Source organism: Eublepharis macularius, chromosome 8, assembly GCF_028583425.1.
Source record: "Eublepharis macularius isolate TG4126 chromosome 8, MPM_Emac_v1.0, whole genome shotgun sequence".
Classification (NCBI taxonomy): Eukaryota; Metazoa; Chordata; class Lepidosauria; order Squamata; family Eublepharidae; genus Eublepharis; species Eublepharis macularius.
Genome location: NC_072797.1, coordinates 1534851 through 1551501, shown reverse-complemented (window position 1 = coordinate 1551501; position 16651 = coordinate 1534851). Strand labels below are relative to the sequence as shown.

General features: G+C 51.6%; 1 protein-coding gene across 1 annotated transcript; it reads right to left on the bottom strand.

The window, feature by feature from the left end:
- Window positions 1–1566: 1566 nt before the first annotated feature.
- On the bottom strand, window positions 1567–6154 carry LOC129334246 (C-C motif chemokine 19-like). The gene is made up of 4 exons (XM_054986189.1): window positions 6041–6154; window positions 4606–4741; window positions 3049–3170; window positions 1567–2231 (listed from the first exon to the last, which is right to left on the bottom strand). Exons 1-3 carry the CDS (start codon window positions 6111–6113, stop codon window positions 3050–3052), a joined length of 330 nt encoding a protein of 109 aa, XP_054842164.1. The 5' UTR covers window positions 6114–6154; the 3' UTR covers window positions 1567–2231; window position 3049.
- Between the last annotated feature and the right edge of the window lie 10497 nt (window positions 6155–16651).

Genomic DNA, 16651 nt, shown 5'->3' with positions numbered 1-16651 from the left:
TAGTTGGTCTTTAAGGTGCTCTTGGACTGGGATCTTGCTCTTCAACTGCAGACCAACATGGCCACCCACCTGAGACGACTGAAGTAATAAGTCTTTATGTTCCTGCAGGTGGGTCTGGGCATTCAGCAAAGGAAGTGAAAGAGATGGAAAGGGGGAGAGAAAAGGCTGTTGCAGTGCATGACAGGAACGCCTGGCACCTGTGGTTTGTGGCAGTTTCCGAAGGAGCTGAAGGGTGTCTGTGAGGGGGCAGTACGACAGGCTTTGAAGAGAAGGTGCAGCACACAAAGATGCGCCAGGCAGAGGCTGTTGAGAGCAACCAAGAAGAAAGGCCACCTTCCCTTTGGGAAGGAGGGGAGGATGCCCGTTAACATGTAAATCCCAGAGAACGAAACACAGCACTTTTGGGAATCTTTCCTGCACTAAAATCCCTGAAATTAATGAACGATGCTTGTTTCAATAAGGGCTTGCGCAGAACATATTCCCAGCAGGACGGCATCTATTACCATACCAGAACGCCACGATTGCTAGAGCTGTTGGCACGAGAAGCATCTCGGCTGAGTTTCAAATCCCCGGCATGCTCATTGTGACGCCAACCCGGTCCGCAAGATGCATCTTGATCTCCTCCTAACAGCTCCCCTCTATTTCTGGTGCTGTAAAAGATTCCGAGACTGCTTTTCCCAGCAGCCATTCGGAGTGCCCAGTATGGCGCACTGGTGGCAGACCAGGAACAGGGAGGGAGGCCCTTCTTCATGTACCTTCTCAGCCATAAAAGCAGCATGAGTGAGTTTGGGCACCCAGTCTAGCCTACCTTACAAGGTTATTGTGAGAATCATGGCCACAACCTTGAGCTCCTTGGAGCTAAATGTGAATGAGGGGCAGCATTCATGCCACACTTGTATTACTAAGAGGGTTACATGCTCTGTTGCTGTGATTTACTTTTGGGTACCAGCCACAGGCCTTTTGACAGTTTTGTATCCAGATGTCACCATTCAATTTACAAGCGGATGTTGTGTTTTCTTCTGTTACGGACTACATAAATCATATTTACGTGCTAAAAAAAACATTCAGGACAAAGACAGATTCTCTGTGCCATTTATAAAAAAAGAGGTTCATTAAACAATTTTCCCTCTTGAGCAACCAGATTTGGAAACGGAGGGCACAGAAAGGTTGTTTATCAAATAAGAACGCTGCAGAGAACAGTATGAAGAGACCCAGAAGAACCCCCAAGGAAGAGCCGTGCCTCCGGCCCGCCCGCCCTAGTAGCTTCTTCCAGGGCCAAAAAGCCACCCGAGTTGGCTACTTCTCCCCAAGCCTTACCCCCGTCCACCCTTTTCTGGCATGGAAACCACTGGGCCTTGCCACGTCCCTTCCGGACACCCTGGATTCTTCTCCCTTTTGCAATCCTTTTTTGTGACGTAGAAACTGTTTACATTTGGCAGCAGGCAGGAACCCAGACCTGGGCTGGGGAAGGCAGGATTTGATCCCCTCGGCTGGAACATCAGCTCTGCTCCAAAGTTTGGAGTGAGAGCGAATGGCTGAGCAAGAAAGGAGGCAACTACAGGCATATTGTATGAAATAAGTGCTTTTATTAAAGACTTCAGTATAAAACAGCAAGCATTTTCACAGCAGACCCAAGCAGCGTGGTTTATCATGGACTGTACCACTTGCCCAATTCCTGCAGCTAGAATTGCTCATGTTGAGAGAGGCCAACCCCCCAAAGGAAAGCTGGGAAGCCTCATGCCCAGGGCTGCTTCTCAAGTGTGGGCTGAAGCCCGCGTCTCTTCCCATGACAGTGTTTTGAGGGTTAAGTGGAGATTGTAGCTGGGGGCCTCCAGCTCAGTGAAAATGACAAACGACGTGTCAGATTTTATACATTCACATTAGAGTTTCCCACAGCTTTTATTTAAAAAAAGTAACAAACACTCCCATTGCCTATGAACCATAGGAAAGCTGCCATCTCGAAGGACATGTCAGGCACTGAGACCCAGGAGGATGAGCACATGACACTTCAAGTCCAAGTCACCGAAAGAAGGCTTAAGTGCCGGGTGGGACAACATATGCAAGGGGAACCCGGGGAAGGAATGAAAGAGGTCTCTTCCCCTCACAGGCCGGCGAAAGCAGAGAAGGCGATACATGAGGAGGGCGTCGTCGTTCATCACATTCACAGTGGTGGGATTTCGTTGGGAGTCCGGTCTGTCAGTCTCAGTAGCTGCGATGAGACATCAGCAAACCTGGAAGAAAAAGTATGGGAACATGCATACTTTTGGAAAGCACAGCTGTATTTGGAAATTGCTAGACCCATTTTGGCACAGGATAGAAAGATACACGGGGTGGTTTTCTGTTGAGCTATATTTTTTGTCCCGCCACCCCAAACTGTTGCTTCAATATTTATTATCTTGGAGGTTCCTGGTTTTATCCCCTTTTAAAGGTTCTCCTGCCCTCTTTTAGGATATAGGCAGATGATGCTCAGGTGCCAGGCTGTTTTCAAATTTTAGGGTTTGTTTTTATTCTGTTTGTTAGATGTTGCTGCGGTAAGGCACTTTTCACAGACAGCGCAAGAACCTAAGCAGAGCCTGTGGGGTCAGACCAATAAGGGCCCATCTAGTCCAGCATCTTGTCACACCAATGAAGATAGCGGTAGGTGTTGGTGTGCAATAGAACAGCAGGATTCGAGTCCAGCGGCACCTTAGGGACCGACAAGATTTTCAGGGTATGAGAAGTCAATGAGAGTCACAGGTGTCTGAAGAAGGGAGCTCGGACTCTCGAAAGCTGACACCCTGAAAATCCTGTTGGTCTCTAAGGTGCCACTGGACTCAAATCCTGCTGTCCCACTCAGTGGCAAACCAGTTGCCCCACAGGGCCAGCAAACAGGGCACAGCGGCCAGGCCCCTCCCTCGGTTCTGTTGCCTCCTGGCACTGGGATCCAGAGATCTGCTGCCTCTGGATATTGCAGCTCCCTTCAGACTCCCTGGTGAGTAGCCATGGGTGACTCCCCCCCCCCCGGTGAATCCTCCATGAATACACCAAGGCAATCTTCTCCATGCCCACCTTAGATGCCCCGGCCGTTCGTTGCTGCCTTCCGGTTCTTCTTATCTATACGCTTCATGAGTTTTGGTGCCCAATCAGCATCTGGAGACACACACAGCTGGCGTCCCCTCTGGGTGATGAACCTGAATCAGGATAAGGAAAGGGTTACCATCGCAATGCCCAGAGGCACCAATTTGCCAGCTGCTATTCCTACCGTCTGAGACACCTCTGGGCAGGCACTACCCCTGAGTGCGTGGAATACAGACACTTTCAGCTTTGCGGCCTGTCGAGCCCAACGAACGGAAAGAAGAGCGAGTTTCTGGTCCCATTTGTACACAAGCTGAGGTTTAAGAAGGCGCAAAGGGGGCTGACGCGAAGCCTACAGAAGGGTTTGGGGTACTGGGGAATCCCCACTATTTGCCGTCTGGCCCACTAAACCCAGCCCTGCATATCAGCTTCCAAGTTCCCACGAGTGCCCCCTGTCTTTGTCTTCCTCTTCCCATGTTTCACTTTTGCACTAGTCTATAGCCATAACCACGTAAACAAAACGTCTCTGCCCATGCTGAATGGAGCTTGTGGGTAATGCAGTGGTTCTTGGCTGAGCAAGTGTGGTCCTACAGACTGAGGCTGGAATATGGAATTAGAAGACTCGGGAGACGGCACAGCCACTATGGAGAGCTGGGGCAGGTCACGGTCTTTACCGCCTCACAGGAATGAGAGTGGCCCACCCCACAGGGTTATTGCTGTGGCGATGTCTACAGCGTGCTTTATTACATGAAATACTCCACAAAGCAACTGTCGCTCGGTCAAAACATATACTGGAATGATTGGACAGGCTGAGGCACAGAACGCTCGCTTCTGACTTGCCAATAGGTGAGGATCCTGCCCTTGGGGCCATTCGATAAGTGGTTCAGCTGCGAATCAGCACTCTGCAGGTTCGAATCCCACAGCTGCCAGGAGCTCTGCAGGGGGCCTTGGGGGAGCCCCTCCTCTCAGCCCAGCTCCACAACTACATTGTGGGGATAACAACAACACTAACTTGTTCACTGCTCTGGGTGAGGCCCTAAGCTGCCTAGAAGAGCAGTATACAAGCACACTTGTTGTTGTTGTTATTCAACAGTGTCTGAATCAAACAGGGCTGGGAGGGGGCAACATTTGGGGGGTGCAGATCATCTTGGGAGCCTGAGAAGGCATGCGTTCAATTGTCATAGGTGGTTTGGGTTGTGTCTGGGAGGTGGAAGGGGAGGAGGCTTTTTCTGGGGCTCCACGGCAGCCCTAAAGAGGGGAAAAGGTAAGAAGAACCACAGGAAGAAGGGGGGCTGCGCAGCACCCAAGGAAGGGCAAATGGGACGAGGAGGGAGGAAGGACAACTGCGGCTTCACTGGGGCAGGAGGTATGATTTTGGGGGGTCCTAAAAGTGAGAAGCATAACCTGAATTCATTCGGTAGAAAGATTCACCATGTCAGAAACGCTGTGGGCATGAAGAGAATCCCATTAACCAGACCTCAGCCCAGTGCACTGCCAACCTCTGGGTCCCTCATTCCTAGGCAGCCCCTCCCCCCACTGGCATCTACTCACACAATAGCCTCCAGGTGGCATCCCATCTCCGGCCCCTGGATGCGGTAAGAAACCAGTCGTTTCTGCAAATTCGGAGGGAAAATCGGGGATGAAGGAGACACGCTGATGCAGCAGTCTTGGGTGGAGTTTGCACGCCCTGAGTCAGAAGAAAGAGAACTCTTCAGGCCACTTATTTATTTTATGCCATTTATAGCCTGCCTTTCTCACTGAGACTCAAGGAGGATTACACAGAGCAAGTCAGCAAGCCCCTTGGTGCACGGGGATCTGCCAGGTGGATTGCTCCAGCCGTGTAATCAGTCCAGAGTGCTTAGTCTTGCAACACAAATCGACGGGAATCGTGTGGCCTCTCAAATACAAAGTGGGCTCTAGTCCACGAAAGCTTTAGCCAGAATAAAATCTCATTAGCCTCTAAAGAACCTCTAGCCTCTTGTTTATTCCTGGGCAGGCTCATGAGCTACTGTTCAGCGGCCCTGAAGATCTGAGTTCAAATTGCTACTCAGCTGGATACAATGGGTAGCTGTGGGCAAATTCAGCTTCAGCCTTACTTACCCCCTCTTCAAAATGGATGTAATTTGGGGGTTTGCATGCATATGCTGTGGGATTTTGCAGGCGCGCAGCGAGAGCGCACAGGCGCTAGTGCTGGGCATGGAATTCAGCTTCCTGACCTCTGTCCCCCACCCCATTTTCTAGTTGTGGTGGCCAGACCTCCTCAGAGGTTCCAGAGAAGCCTGAGCCACTTCCAGTTTTGTGCAACAATAAAAATTAAAAATAACAACACATGGGGAAAAACAAGGCACGAAAAATAAGGCAAACAGAAGAAAGAAAGAAAGAAAGAAAGAAAGAAAGAAAGAAAGAAAGAAAGAAAGAAAGAAAGAAAGAAAGAAAGAAAGAAAGAAAGAAAGAAAGAAAGAAAGAAAGAAAGAAAGAAAGAAAAAGAATCCCACCGCTTATTCATAGAATCAGAGGGTTGGAGGGAGCCTCCGGGGTCATCCAGTCCAACCCCCTGCCCAGTGCAGGACATCCACAACCACCTCTCCCCCCGGGGGGGGAGCTCCCTGCCCTTGCCCCTCTCCAGCGGAGGTGGAGAGTGCCGTCAAGTCCTAGCTGGCGAATGGGGGCGCCCTGGCGAGGCGTGCCAGGCACGGGGCTGGCCGAGGTGGCCTGCCGCTGCCCGCCCCTGCCGCCCTGCTGCTCTTTGCCTCGCGCCCCAGGCCGACCCTGCTCAGCTTCCCCGATCGGACGCGGCCGGTAGCCACACGCCAACGAAGCCGGCCGAGGGAAGCCCGGGGCTGGGCCGGCGCCGCGTCTCCTCCGCCGGGGCTGCTGCCCGGGCCCCGGGAGCGCCTCCGCCGCGGCCCCTGCGGCCGCCCCAGCAGCGGGCTGCGGGGCCGAGCGCGGCAGGCAGGCAGGACGGACCCCCGAGCCCGAGCCCTACCTTGGGCGAGGAGGGCGCTGGCGAGCGCGGCCAGGAGCAGGAGGGCGAGCGGGCGCGGCGGGCGGCGGGCCATCGGGGCGAGCGGCGGAGGCGAGTGGCGGGCCCCGAGCCGCGCGGCCCCCTTTATAGCCCCCCGGGCCGCCTTTCGCTTTCATTTCCCCGGCCGCGGCTGGCAGCCGCGCGGCTCCTGCCGGGACGCGCGCCCCGCCGGGCGGGGGGCTTCCGGGCACTCTCCGCCCCTTCGCGTGCGCAGCCCCGAGAGAGCGAGAGCGAGAGATTTGCGCCCGGGCGCGCCTGCCCCCGTCCCGGCTGGCGGCCAAGCGGGTGCGCCAGAAATGCGCGCCGATTCCCGGCTGCGCCGAGCGCGCATCCCCGCAGCGCCCCCGCCGGCCGCCCTCGCCTCGCCTCGCCTCGCCCCGGTCCTGCCGGGCGCCTCTGCCCCCGCCCCGCGCCCCTTCGTGCCTCCAGTCGTGGAGCTCGGCGCTCGCCAGTCCCCACCTGCGAGTGGCGCCCGGGCCCTTGGCAGGAGGAGGCTCCCGGGGGGCCATCCCGAGAAGAGTTCTGCGCCCGCTGATTCTGAGCAACTCTTCTTTGGCTTGCACTGGGGCGGCCCTGCTCGTCGCCGCTCTGCCTGAGTCTGCGTGAGGGCTTTTATCCGTGGCTGGGGAGGGGGCTTGCCCCTGGGGCCCCGAGGCTCACGCCTGCTCCCCTCTGATAACCAGGAGCTGCAGTAACATGTCACCAACTCCCATGATGGGCAGAGAGGAGAAGAATTCAGAAATGTGCTCAACACATTTCGCTCGCCTTCATTCCCGCAAGCCTGAGCAAAGGGCTCGACTTAGGGAATGAGTGAGGGAAACGGATCGTGGTGGTTGGCGATCTAGAAGAGGGGAATGTGGCCCAGGGGCAGAGCATCCGCTTGGCATGCAGAAGGTCCCGGGTTCAATCTCCAGCATCTCCTGTTAGAAAGAGGAGGGGGCAGGTGAGGTGAAAGACCTTCCTCTTCCTGAGGCCTGGGAGAGCTGCTGCCTGCCTGAGTGGACGGTGCTGCCCTCGAAGGGCCAAGGGGCGTCAGGGTCAGTAGAAGGCACTTCCTGTGTTCGAATCCTACCATTAACAGTGCTGTTCTTGTTGCCCAGAATAAAACATTAGGCAACCCAGAGGAGGGTTGCTGGTACATTCTTAAGGAACTGGTTCTGTACCTTAGTGCAGGAGACTGACAAGGGGAAAAAAGAATGAATCAGGGAAGAAAAGGAAAGTTTCCGGGAATATATTCATGGGTTTAAAATTCCTCTAGCTAGACAGGTGTGGTTGAGAGGTGGGGAGGAAGGCAAGGTCACATTTCTAAGTTCACTTCAGGTTGCCTTGTCATTAAAGAAAAGCACTACACGAGGAGGAGAACATGAACGGCTCTAGGCAGGAGAGGGAAAGGAAGGGGGGCATTTCTGCTGGGGTCCCACCTGGCGTATGTGCAGCTTGCCCAAGCCAAGAGGCGGCAGAGGCAGTCTGAGCCACTGGGCCCATCCGGGGCTGCCTAGCTGACAGTCCAGAGCATGTTGCCACCCCCGCAGGGGGATTTTGGTGGAGGTTTTAATGCTGCCTCCACCACATATTTTACATCCATGTCCAGATGTCCGATTGTGCATAAAATCTTCAAGCGATCTGTTACTTCTCCAACATGTTCTGATTCATAGATTTATATGTCTGTGTGGACCACCCCCAAGTTGCAACCAACGTCTGGCTTTCCAGGGAAGTGAGGGGCAGAGGGGGTCGGCCAGTGCCTTCCTCTGCAAAGTCTTCCTTGGTGGCCCCACAGCCGAGTTCGGACCCTGCTTAGCTTCAGAGTTCTGACAAGATGGGGCTATCCCATGCTGTTCCACCACCCTCCTGGATTTATATATAGTGCTAACTGCCATTAGTTAGTCCTGTTCTCTCTTGGGGATGTTGGTTATTAGTTAGCAGAGTGCAGAATATGCACAACGGACATAATAAGTACACACTCCCATGTTTAGCTCTATAAAATACTACAAAAAAGGGTTAAAAGGGTTACAGTGGCAGAAAATAAAGAATGGCTACCTGGCTACGTCTTGGAGGTTAGACTTAAGCGCTGACTTAGAGCCAAGCTACAAGTGATGAATGACACTTGCCTGGCAAGTGAACAGACATGTATTCCTCCCTGTTCACTTGCCATTCACTTGCGCTCCACTTGATCAAGTGGAGAGCAAGTGAATGGCAAGTGAACAGGGAGGAATATACGTGAGTCTGTTCACTTGCCAGGCAAGTGTCATTCGTCACTTGTGGCTTGGCTCTAAGGCACGCTGTTCCATGTGCAAGAAGTACCAACTATAGAAGATTGGATATATAAATTGCTGTACATGGCAGAAATGGACAAAATGACAAGAAAACTGAAAGATCTCGATCCAGGAGAATATATTGCAGACTGGGGGAAATTGAAACAATATCTAGAAAAAAAATGGGATGTGAAAGGAGGATTGTGGCAGTTTGAGAACTATTAATTTGTGATTTTAGAAATAGAAGAGAGAAGTAACTTTACCATTAATGGGAAAATTTGGTTATTAATCAGCCTAAGCTAGTAATATTATTAATTTGACTTTATTAAAAATACTTAGTCCAATTAATGATGTAGACAATGGATATATTAATGGAGACGATATAGTATATATAAAAGAATTTGAATAGGCTTAGATTAAGAGATACAATATATGTATGTTTTAGAAGAATATAGTAGAAAATAAGTTAAGTAATAAGATAGGTTAAGGGTTGGAAAGCTGTTGGAAGTCTATAAGGAGGGGGGAGGGAAAGGGTGGGGGTTGAAATAAATTCAGTAGGAGGGGGAATGTATGTATTAATGATGTACTCACCAATAAAAAAAAAATTTTTTTTAAAGGCACGCTGTTCCATCTTAGATCAGCTTGTGAACAGAGAGACTAAGACAAAGAGCAATAAAACTTCAGCATATGTTTCTAGCTAATTGTCCCCCCACCCCATTAAACTGGTTGCCTGATAGAGAATCTCACATCTACATTAAGCATAAAGACTCCCCTTTCTATGAAGGGAAACTTGTCTTGAAAGCTAAATAATTACATGCAAATAAGTTTACTAACTATCACGATACGAGTTTAACACTTCCATGGTGGAACGAAGAACACTCGCTAATTCCCAACAACGGAGCCTTTGCCCCTGAGGACAAATTGGCCTCCTTGAGCCAGAGGAAGTCTCCCCAATTATCATCATCATCATCATCATCATTATGATTTCGATTTACAAACTGCCTCTCCTCAGGGGCCCTGCTGAATCCCATTGACAGTCCATCTAGTCCTGCATCCACTTTCACACAAGCTTCCTCCTGTTGTTTTCCTGGTGGCACGGGCATTCGTAGGGTTCGGCTGAGTTATTGTGGCAGCGGGCGCTGGCAGACCTCTCCTCAGTCTGTCCAGTCCCCTTGCAAAGCCAGCTATAACAACAATAACAACATTCGATTTATATGCCGCCCTTCAGGACAACTTAACACCCACTCAGAGCGGTTTACAAAGTATGTCGTTATTATCCCCACAACAATCACCCTGAGAGGTGGGTGGGGTTGAGAGAGCTCTGAGAGAGCTGTGACTGACCCAAAGCGGAGGAGTGGGCATCAAACCCGGTTCTCTGAATTAGAGTCCCGGCACTCTTAACCACGACACCAAATGGCCTCTCTTGTAGCCCCCACGATGTCAACTGGCAGTGAATTCCACAACTCAGTGAGGAAAGCCGCAGGTTCGTAGCTTGGGGTGCTGATGGGTCTAGGGCTCCTGTTGGATGAGCAGGTTTACGGCTGCTAGCTACAAGCTGTCTATCTAAAACTTATAAAGCTTACTAACTAAGCATCTCTGGCTGGCATTGGCAGCTTGTCTCACCCATTTATTAGCATGTGTGCCTCCTCCCATGCCAGGCTGTACAGGGCATGCTGAAGAGACGAGTAGCGTGGAGCCTCCAGCTTCTCTCTCACGTGATGGTATGGAGCCCAGCCTAAGACAGAATAGGAATAGAGTAGGGGACTGGGCGAGCTGAGAGGCCTTTTTTTTCAGACCTCAGTCCATCATCTTACCAGCCAAGAGCCAAAGAAGCTGTTAACTGGCATCCCAGCTGCATGGGAGTCCTACTGGGGAGTATAAATGGTGGCTCTGTGAGACAGTTGCTTCAGTCTGGATCTCTAGGGAACAGAGACTACTTTGCAGGTGATTCAGTTAGCTTAGCCAGCACATTCGGAACTAGGCCAGAATCCCACCAACATGTACAACTTCTGAACCAAGGTTCAGTCATCTTACTAGGACCTGGGCCTTAACGTCAGGACTTCCTTACTTGGGGCAAAAAAAATCATGCCACACTTGGGCAAACCCTGGTAATAGTTAGATTAGACTACTGCAAAATGCTTTACATGGGGCTGCCCTTGAAGAGTATCTGGAAGGTACAATTGGTGCAGAATGGTGCGGCTAGGATGCTGAAGGTGCAGTTAAGATGCTGGTGGGAGTGGGCTGTAGGGACGGTATCACTCCAGTATTGTTCCATCTGCACTGGCTCCCAATTAGTTTTGGGGCCAAATACAGGGTGCTGGTATTGACCAATAAAGCCCTACACAGCTTGTGGCCCACACACCTCAAGGACCGCCTACTCCCGTCTGAACCTAACCAACTACTAGTCTTCTTCTGAGGCGGTTCTATAGGTTTTTCAGAGCTTAGTCCAACACTCTCACCACTGCACCACTCCAGCTGTAGTGTTCAAGACCAGCCATACCCCACAGATTTTACCCATCTCATCAAGTTCCTGAAATGCCTTTTCCATCAGTGTTCTTATTGCACATCGAACACTCCAGCTGCCCCACGTGAGCACAGGGGCGTTTGGCATTTGCATATATACGTTACTTGTTTCTGCAAGTGTCTCAGTACGTACAATCCCCCCACAACACTTTGGTCTCCCTTAAACAACTGTGATTTGCTGGCACGGTTTCACCGTCAAGTTCTCGCCCACTTCCAAGTAGGTTACCAGGACTAGTTCAATCACCCTTTATGGATGACTCATACACGATCCAATCCACCCAGTTTCTCTTGGCTTTCCTCCCGGAGCCACTTTAGAAGCTGCTTGGCGGCCTTTTTGATATTAAGTACCCGCTAGGTGTACACCCATTTTTTAAAAAAATCATTTTAATTTCTGTTCAGATTTATTTTTTAGGGCATGGTTTCTGGTATGTCGAAATTTGGGGGGTTTGTAAATGGTTTCCGGCAGTTTTCAGATTATGGAATTTCAGCACCTGAAAATCATGTCCTTTAAAAAAACCTGACCAATTTTGGGGTACAGCAGGAGTTGGGGGGGGACCTGCCTTGGCAAACAGCTTTTGGGTGGTACATGTCTTTTGCATTTTAAGGGGCCATTTTCTATGGCAAGACTTCGCCTCCAAGCTCCGGACTTCAAAGGGATGAGATACGTCAACTAAGTGCTGATGGTTGGGTAGACGGGTCCACCCCTCATGACCCTTTAAATTTAAAAAGGAAAGACTGAACCAGCCCCAAACTTACCTAGCTGCCATCGTCCCTGCCGGTGTCAGCCCCCTCGCCCCCAGACAGAGAAGGGCAGCAGGCTACAGGGCCAGTTGGCAGGATCCGGCACTCCCGTGAGGACTGGCTGCCCCAAAGCACATTCTCTAGCTCTCTGGCTGGGCTCTGCCGACTCTGATGCCAGAGTTGGGGCCTTTAACCAAGAGGAAGCTCTTCCGCCGTCACCCGTTCATTGCTGTCTCTTGTCCCTCTAAATTTTATAGTACCTATGAGGGTAGGCCTGGCCTGACATAGAAAACAGTGGCCCTTTAAAATGTCAGGGGTCCAGCTGTTTGCTGAGGCCAGCTTCCTCTCTTCCCACTCCTGCGTCTTCCCCAGACCCGAAATACCTGGAATTTTGGGGCTGAGTAGGTCATTTTGGATATCCCCAAGCAGACGTCAAACAGCTAATTTCATTTTTTTTTATAATTTTTTTTATTTTTCATAACTACAAAACACTACAGACTATCACAAGGAAAGGGGAGAGGGAAGGGACAAAGGGGGGTGGAAAAAGAAAAGGGGGGGGGGAATGAACTACAAACACTAAACACTACACTTCAATGTTTCCCTTCATACTGTCATAATACAAAAATAGCTCCATAGAATAATGATGGAGTGGTTAATCATACAGAGAATAAACATTTCAAAATCTGATTAAACTTTCCTCCCCCTTCTAGGTCCCGGACGCAATTCTCTCTGTGCAACTGCTGTTGCGATGCTCTCCTCCTCCTCCCCCCCCTCCGGCTCCTCCTTTTCTTCGTTCTTGGTGCAGCAGAGTTCTGGGTTTTTATTCTCAAAATCCTTTAGTTGATCTTCTGATAATATCTTATAGGCCTGATCTTTATATCTGAACCATATTCCTTCCGGGAATAACCATTTGTACTTTATTCCATGGTCCCTCAGAAGAGCTGCAAACTTTTTATATTTAAAACGCCGTTTCCGGACTAGAAATGGAACGTCCTTCAAAATCTTGACTTTCAAACCCATAAAGTCCAAATCCGCATTGTATGAGTTATATAGGATGGTGTCCCGAATCTTTTTAGATGAAAAATCAATAATGATCTCACGAGGCAACTGTCGCTTTGTTGCATATTTTGAAGAAGCCCGACGGACCTCCAAAATGGCGCTTTTAACCTCTTCTTTAGTCGTCCTCGCGGGTGTCGCCAGTAGTTCCGAGACCAAATCCCACAGATCCTCATTTTCCTCCTCTTTCATGTTTTGGAGACGCAAAATTGTCTGCGTTCGTTCCACCTGTAGCCCGATCAGCTGGTTCTCCACCAACTTCAGCTCCTTTTTTGTAGCCTTCACAAGTGACGCACTTTCCAGAGCAGACTTTTCTGCCCCCCCCCGCTGCTGCCTTAATGGTTTTCACCTCGCTTTCAATTAAGCCCACCCTTTGATCAGTTTCGTTCAGCTTGTCAACAAAGGGTTTTATAGCTTCCACCACCGCCGCCCTGCGTACCAACTCTTCGAGCGACTCCCCCTTCTGCAAGGTAGCCGAGATTGACTTACCGAGAGCGGGACATTGCTTCTTTGCTGCCATTTGGGGGGGGGGGGCGCCAACAAAATTCTGGAACTCAACGAAGGGGAAGAGCGAGTCTTCTTCAGATCAACCTCTCCTTCACAAACGCTTGTAGAACAGAAGGGATTCGCTTGTTTACAGGCTTCCGCCTGTTTCTTTTACTTGCCGTTTCTCGTTGCCCGGCGGCACTTGAGGCGCCGCGCACATCTGCCGGCCTCCATAGGGACAAACGGGCAATTCCCCCCCCCCGCATTGGTTTCGGGGAGTTCTTCCCGCCGCGTCCCGGACCCTGGCTCCCTCCCTGGGAGTCCTGGGGGCTAATCCTTGCGGATCAGCCGCCCGATCAGGGTGCCCGGTCGTTTCCTCCCGGACCAGCCAAGAGGAGCGTCCGGCATGGCTGAGAAAACGAAACCGAATCCCCGTCAAACAGCTAATTTCAGGTTTAATTTTGGCTTGGCAAATCCCTAGCGCCATCCGGTTCCCTGTCAGTTCACGGGGAGCGCATCTCTTTTGGAAAGAGCTGCATCTCTTAAAATGTTCCCTGGTGCCAAACAAATCTTGCCCCCTCCTCCCAGCACCTTCATCTCTCTCATCACATCGAGACCTGTCTTGTCGTGCCAGAGCTGGATTTACATACAAGCCAAATAAGTTCCCACCACAGGGCTTCTAATAACCAGGGGCCTCTAGATTCAGAAAAGGCACTTTTGAAAAAGCCCTTTTTAGTAACGCCGTGGGCCTCTCCCTCTTGCCACCACTTAGGGCTTCAGCTTGCCTTAATCTGGCCTTGCTGGCCACTTGCACGGAGCCGGCAGCTTTTCTGGGAGCGCTGGCGCACACTGAGAGTTGGAGGGCAGATGGAGCCAGAAGGCAGCACCCCTTCCCTAGGAGAGAAGGCTGAGGCATTTGGGGCTTTTCAATTTTAGAAAAATTGCAAGTAAGGGAAGAAAAGCCAGAGGTCTTTCATGGTCTGGAATGGCGGGGAGAGAACTTTTTCTACCCGTCCCAAAATATGACAAACATATATTTGTGGCAGATCTTGCATCTGATGAAGAGAGCTGTGATTCTTGAAAGCTTATGCCTCAATAAAGTCTACTGGACTTTTAAAGGTGCTACTGGACTTTTGACTGTTTTATATGTTTGTGGCAGGCGCTGCCAGTCAGGGGAGAATTAGGAGGGCCCAACAGCCTGGCTGTTCAGTGGAAGGCAAAACTGCACACACGTTCACTTCCCACAATGCATAATTCATTTGTGGAACTCACTGCCACCAGGTGCGGTGACGGCCGCTAGCACAGATGGCTTTAAAAGGGGACTCAGCAAACCAAAGATCCGTGGTTACCATAGATGGCCAAAAAGACAAATAAGCGGGTTCTAGATCACATCAAGCCTCAATTCTCCCTAGAAGCTAAAATGACAAACTGGAGGCTCTCTTACTTTGCTCACATCATGAAAAGACAAGATTCTCTGGAAAAAAAATCAACAATGCTAGGAAAAGGGAAAGACAGTAGGAGAAGAGGAAGACCCGAAATGAGATGGATTAGCACAGTAAGGGAAGCCACAGCCTCCAGTTTGCAAGACCTAAGCAAGGCTGTTAATGATAGGACCTTTTGGGACGTCTTTCATTCACGAGGCCACCATAGGTCAGGGGCGACTTGATGGCACACACCAAAATTCACGGAGAAGTCTTGGTCTGTTAGCCACGATAGTCAATTGTAGCCTTCATGCTCACAGGCCGTCTGCCTCTGAGGGGCAGCTTATGGGGGCAGGGGAGGCAGAGGAGGGAGGGGCTGTCCCCTTCCTCATGGGCTTCCTGGAGGAACCTGGGTGGCCCCTCATGGGAAGCGGATGCTGGACTAGCCAGGCCTGCCTCGGCCTGATCTGGCAGGACCCTGCTGATGTCCTTTCGTAATCTGACCAATGTGGGGCCATTTCCCTCGTGGCCATTTCCCATTCCCTGCTTGCCACACGAGGTCTCTCTCCTTACGTAGGACATGGACATTTCCTGCATCTGGATGCCTCGAAGCTACCCAGCCAGCATTTAGACTGCCCCAAGTGCCAAGGCCGGGGGTGCAGGCCAGTCAGGATCATTAATCCCCAGGCCAACGGGACCGGCATGGGGTGCGTTTATTCCCACCTGTCACTCAGCCTCCCCCTCGTAACTACCTTCTCCCACAAACAGCTCCAGATTGGAGCAGTTGTAGGACCCAGACTCACTGCCCCTCTGGTCTCCACACCACGCTCTCTGAGGACACATTTGTGCAGAGAACACTTCATCAAACCCAGGCTGGGCCTCGTCACAGTTGCTGCTTCCGTGCTCTTGCCAGCTGGAAAATGCACCACAGCCATTGCCAGAACTTCTGCTGAGAATCAAAGGCTGTATCTACGCAGATCCTAGCAGGCGTTCTCTGCAAGGAGGCATTCCTGGGCACACCTCAGGAGCAGCATGTAGAGGCTGGATGGATGATGTGCACCGGACGTGGCAGTGGCCAAAAGGCCTTGGAACCTGTGCCCTTGACCAAAAGCAAAGCCACCTGGCACCAGCCCCTCAAAGGCTGAGCCCTGAGATCTGGAGCACAGGAAGCTGCCTGCAGAGAGCAGGAAGATGCCTTTGCAGAGCCCCAGGCTCGCACGTGGGCAGCACATGAAGGCAAAGAGAACCAGAGTCTGTGTCCAACGGATATTCTTTCCAACCCCCAGCTGAGTGGATTACCCCCCATAGCCTCCCCCCTCCCACTCAAGAGCCTGTGCCTGGAAGAGGCCAGGACGCAAGCAGAGGGTAGGAGTTTACATGGGGAGGGGGGGGGGAGAATTCCCAGCGTCCTTGGCCCTCCTCCTGTGTGGCATTTGTAAGTCATTAGTGTACGGTGGGTGTGCAGTGCGGGAGAGCGTGCCCTTCCTGCATCTCCAGCAGCCCCGTTCACGTGGGCCGTTGTGCAGTCTTGGGAGGGAGAAAAGAGCTGTGGTAGCGCAGGGGTGAAGTGGTTGGGTTGCAAATCAGCCCTCTGCTGGTTCGACTCCTGCTGCTGCCCTGAGCTCAGCAGGGTGGCCTTGGGGAAGCCCCTCCTCTCAGCTCCAGCTCCCCAGCTGCATTGTGGGGATAATAACAACACTCATTTGGCTCATCACTGAGTGGGGCACTAATCTGTCTAGAAGCACAGTTGTTATTGTTATTTAAAGGGACCCATCTGTGTCCTGCAGCTACCCACAAAAAAGGTATTTCAGCCAGATGTTTTCACAGCCGTGCCCGTGGAACAATAGCTGGCTATGGAGCAAGTGCTCAGCCCAGGTCATGCCCATGCTCTCAGGGGCACAGGGTGAGAACAATGCCCCTTGCTTTGCTGAAAGAAGCGCCCCACCTCTTCCCCCTCCCTGCAACCCCTGCGCCTTAAGCCCATGGTTCCTCCAACCCCCCCCCCCAGGTCTGCCAGTTCCTGCTTCCTGCCCCACGGACTGCACAGAACTCTCTAGTACTGCCCAGCTCCCTTCGCAAGAAGGAGGAAGCCC

What these genes read in the sequence shown, in the direction of transcription:
- LOC129334246 (XM_054986189.1), bottom strand. Translation starts at nt 6,113, where the DNA reads ATGGCCCGCCGCCCGCCGCGCCCGCTCGCCCTCCTGCTCCTGGCCGCG. An exon ending in CAGCGCCCTCCTCGCCCAAG is followed by an intron (nt 4,742 to 6,040) that starts GTAGGGCTCGGG and finishes CTTCTGACTCAG; the next exon opens with GGCGTGCAAACTCCACCCAA. An exon ending in TGCCACCTGGAGGCTATTGT is followed by an intron (nt 3,171 to 4,605) that starts GTGAGTAGATGC and finishes ATCCTGATTCAG; the next exon opens with GTTCATCACCCAGAGGGGAC.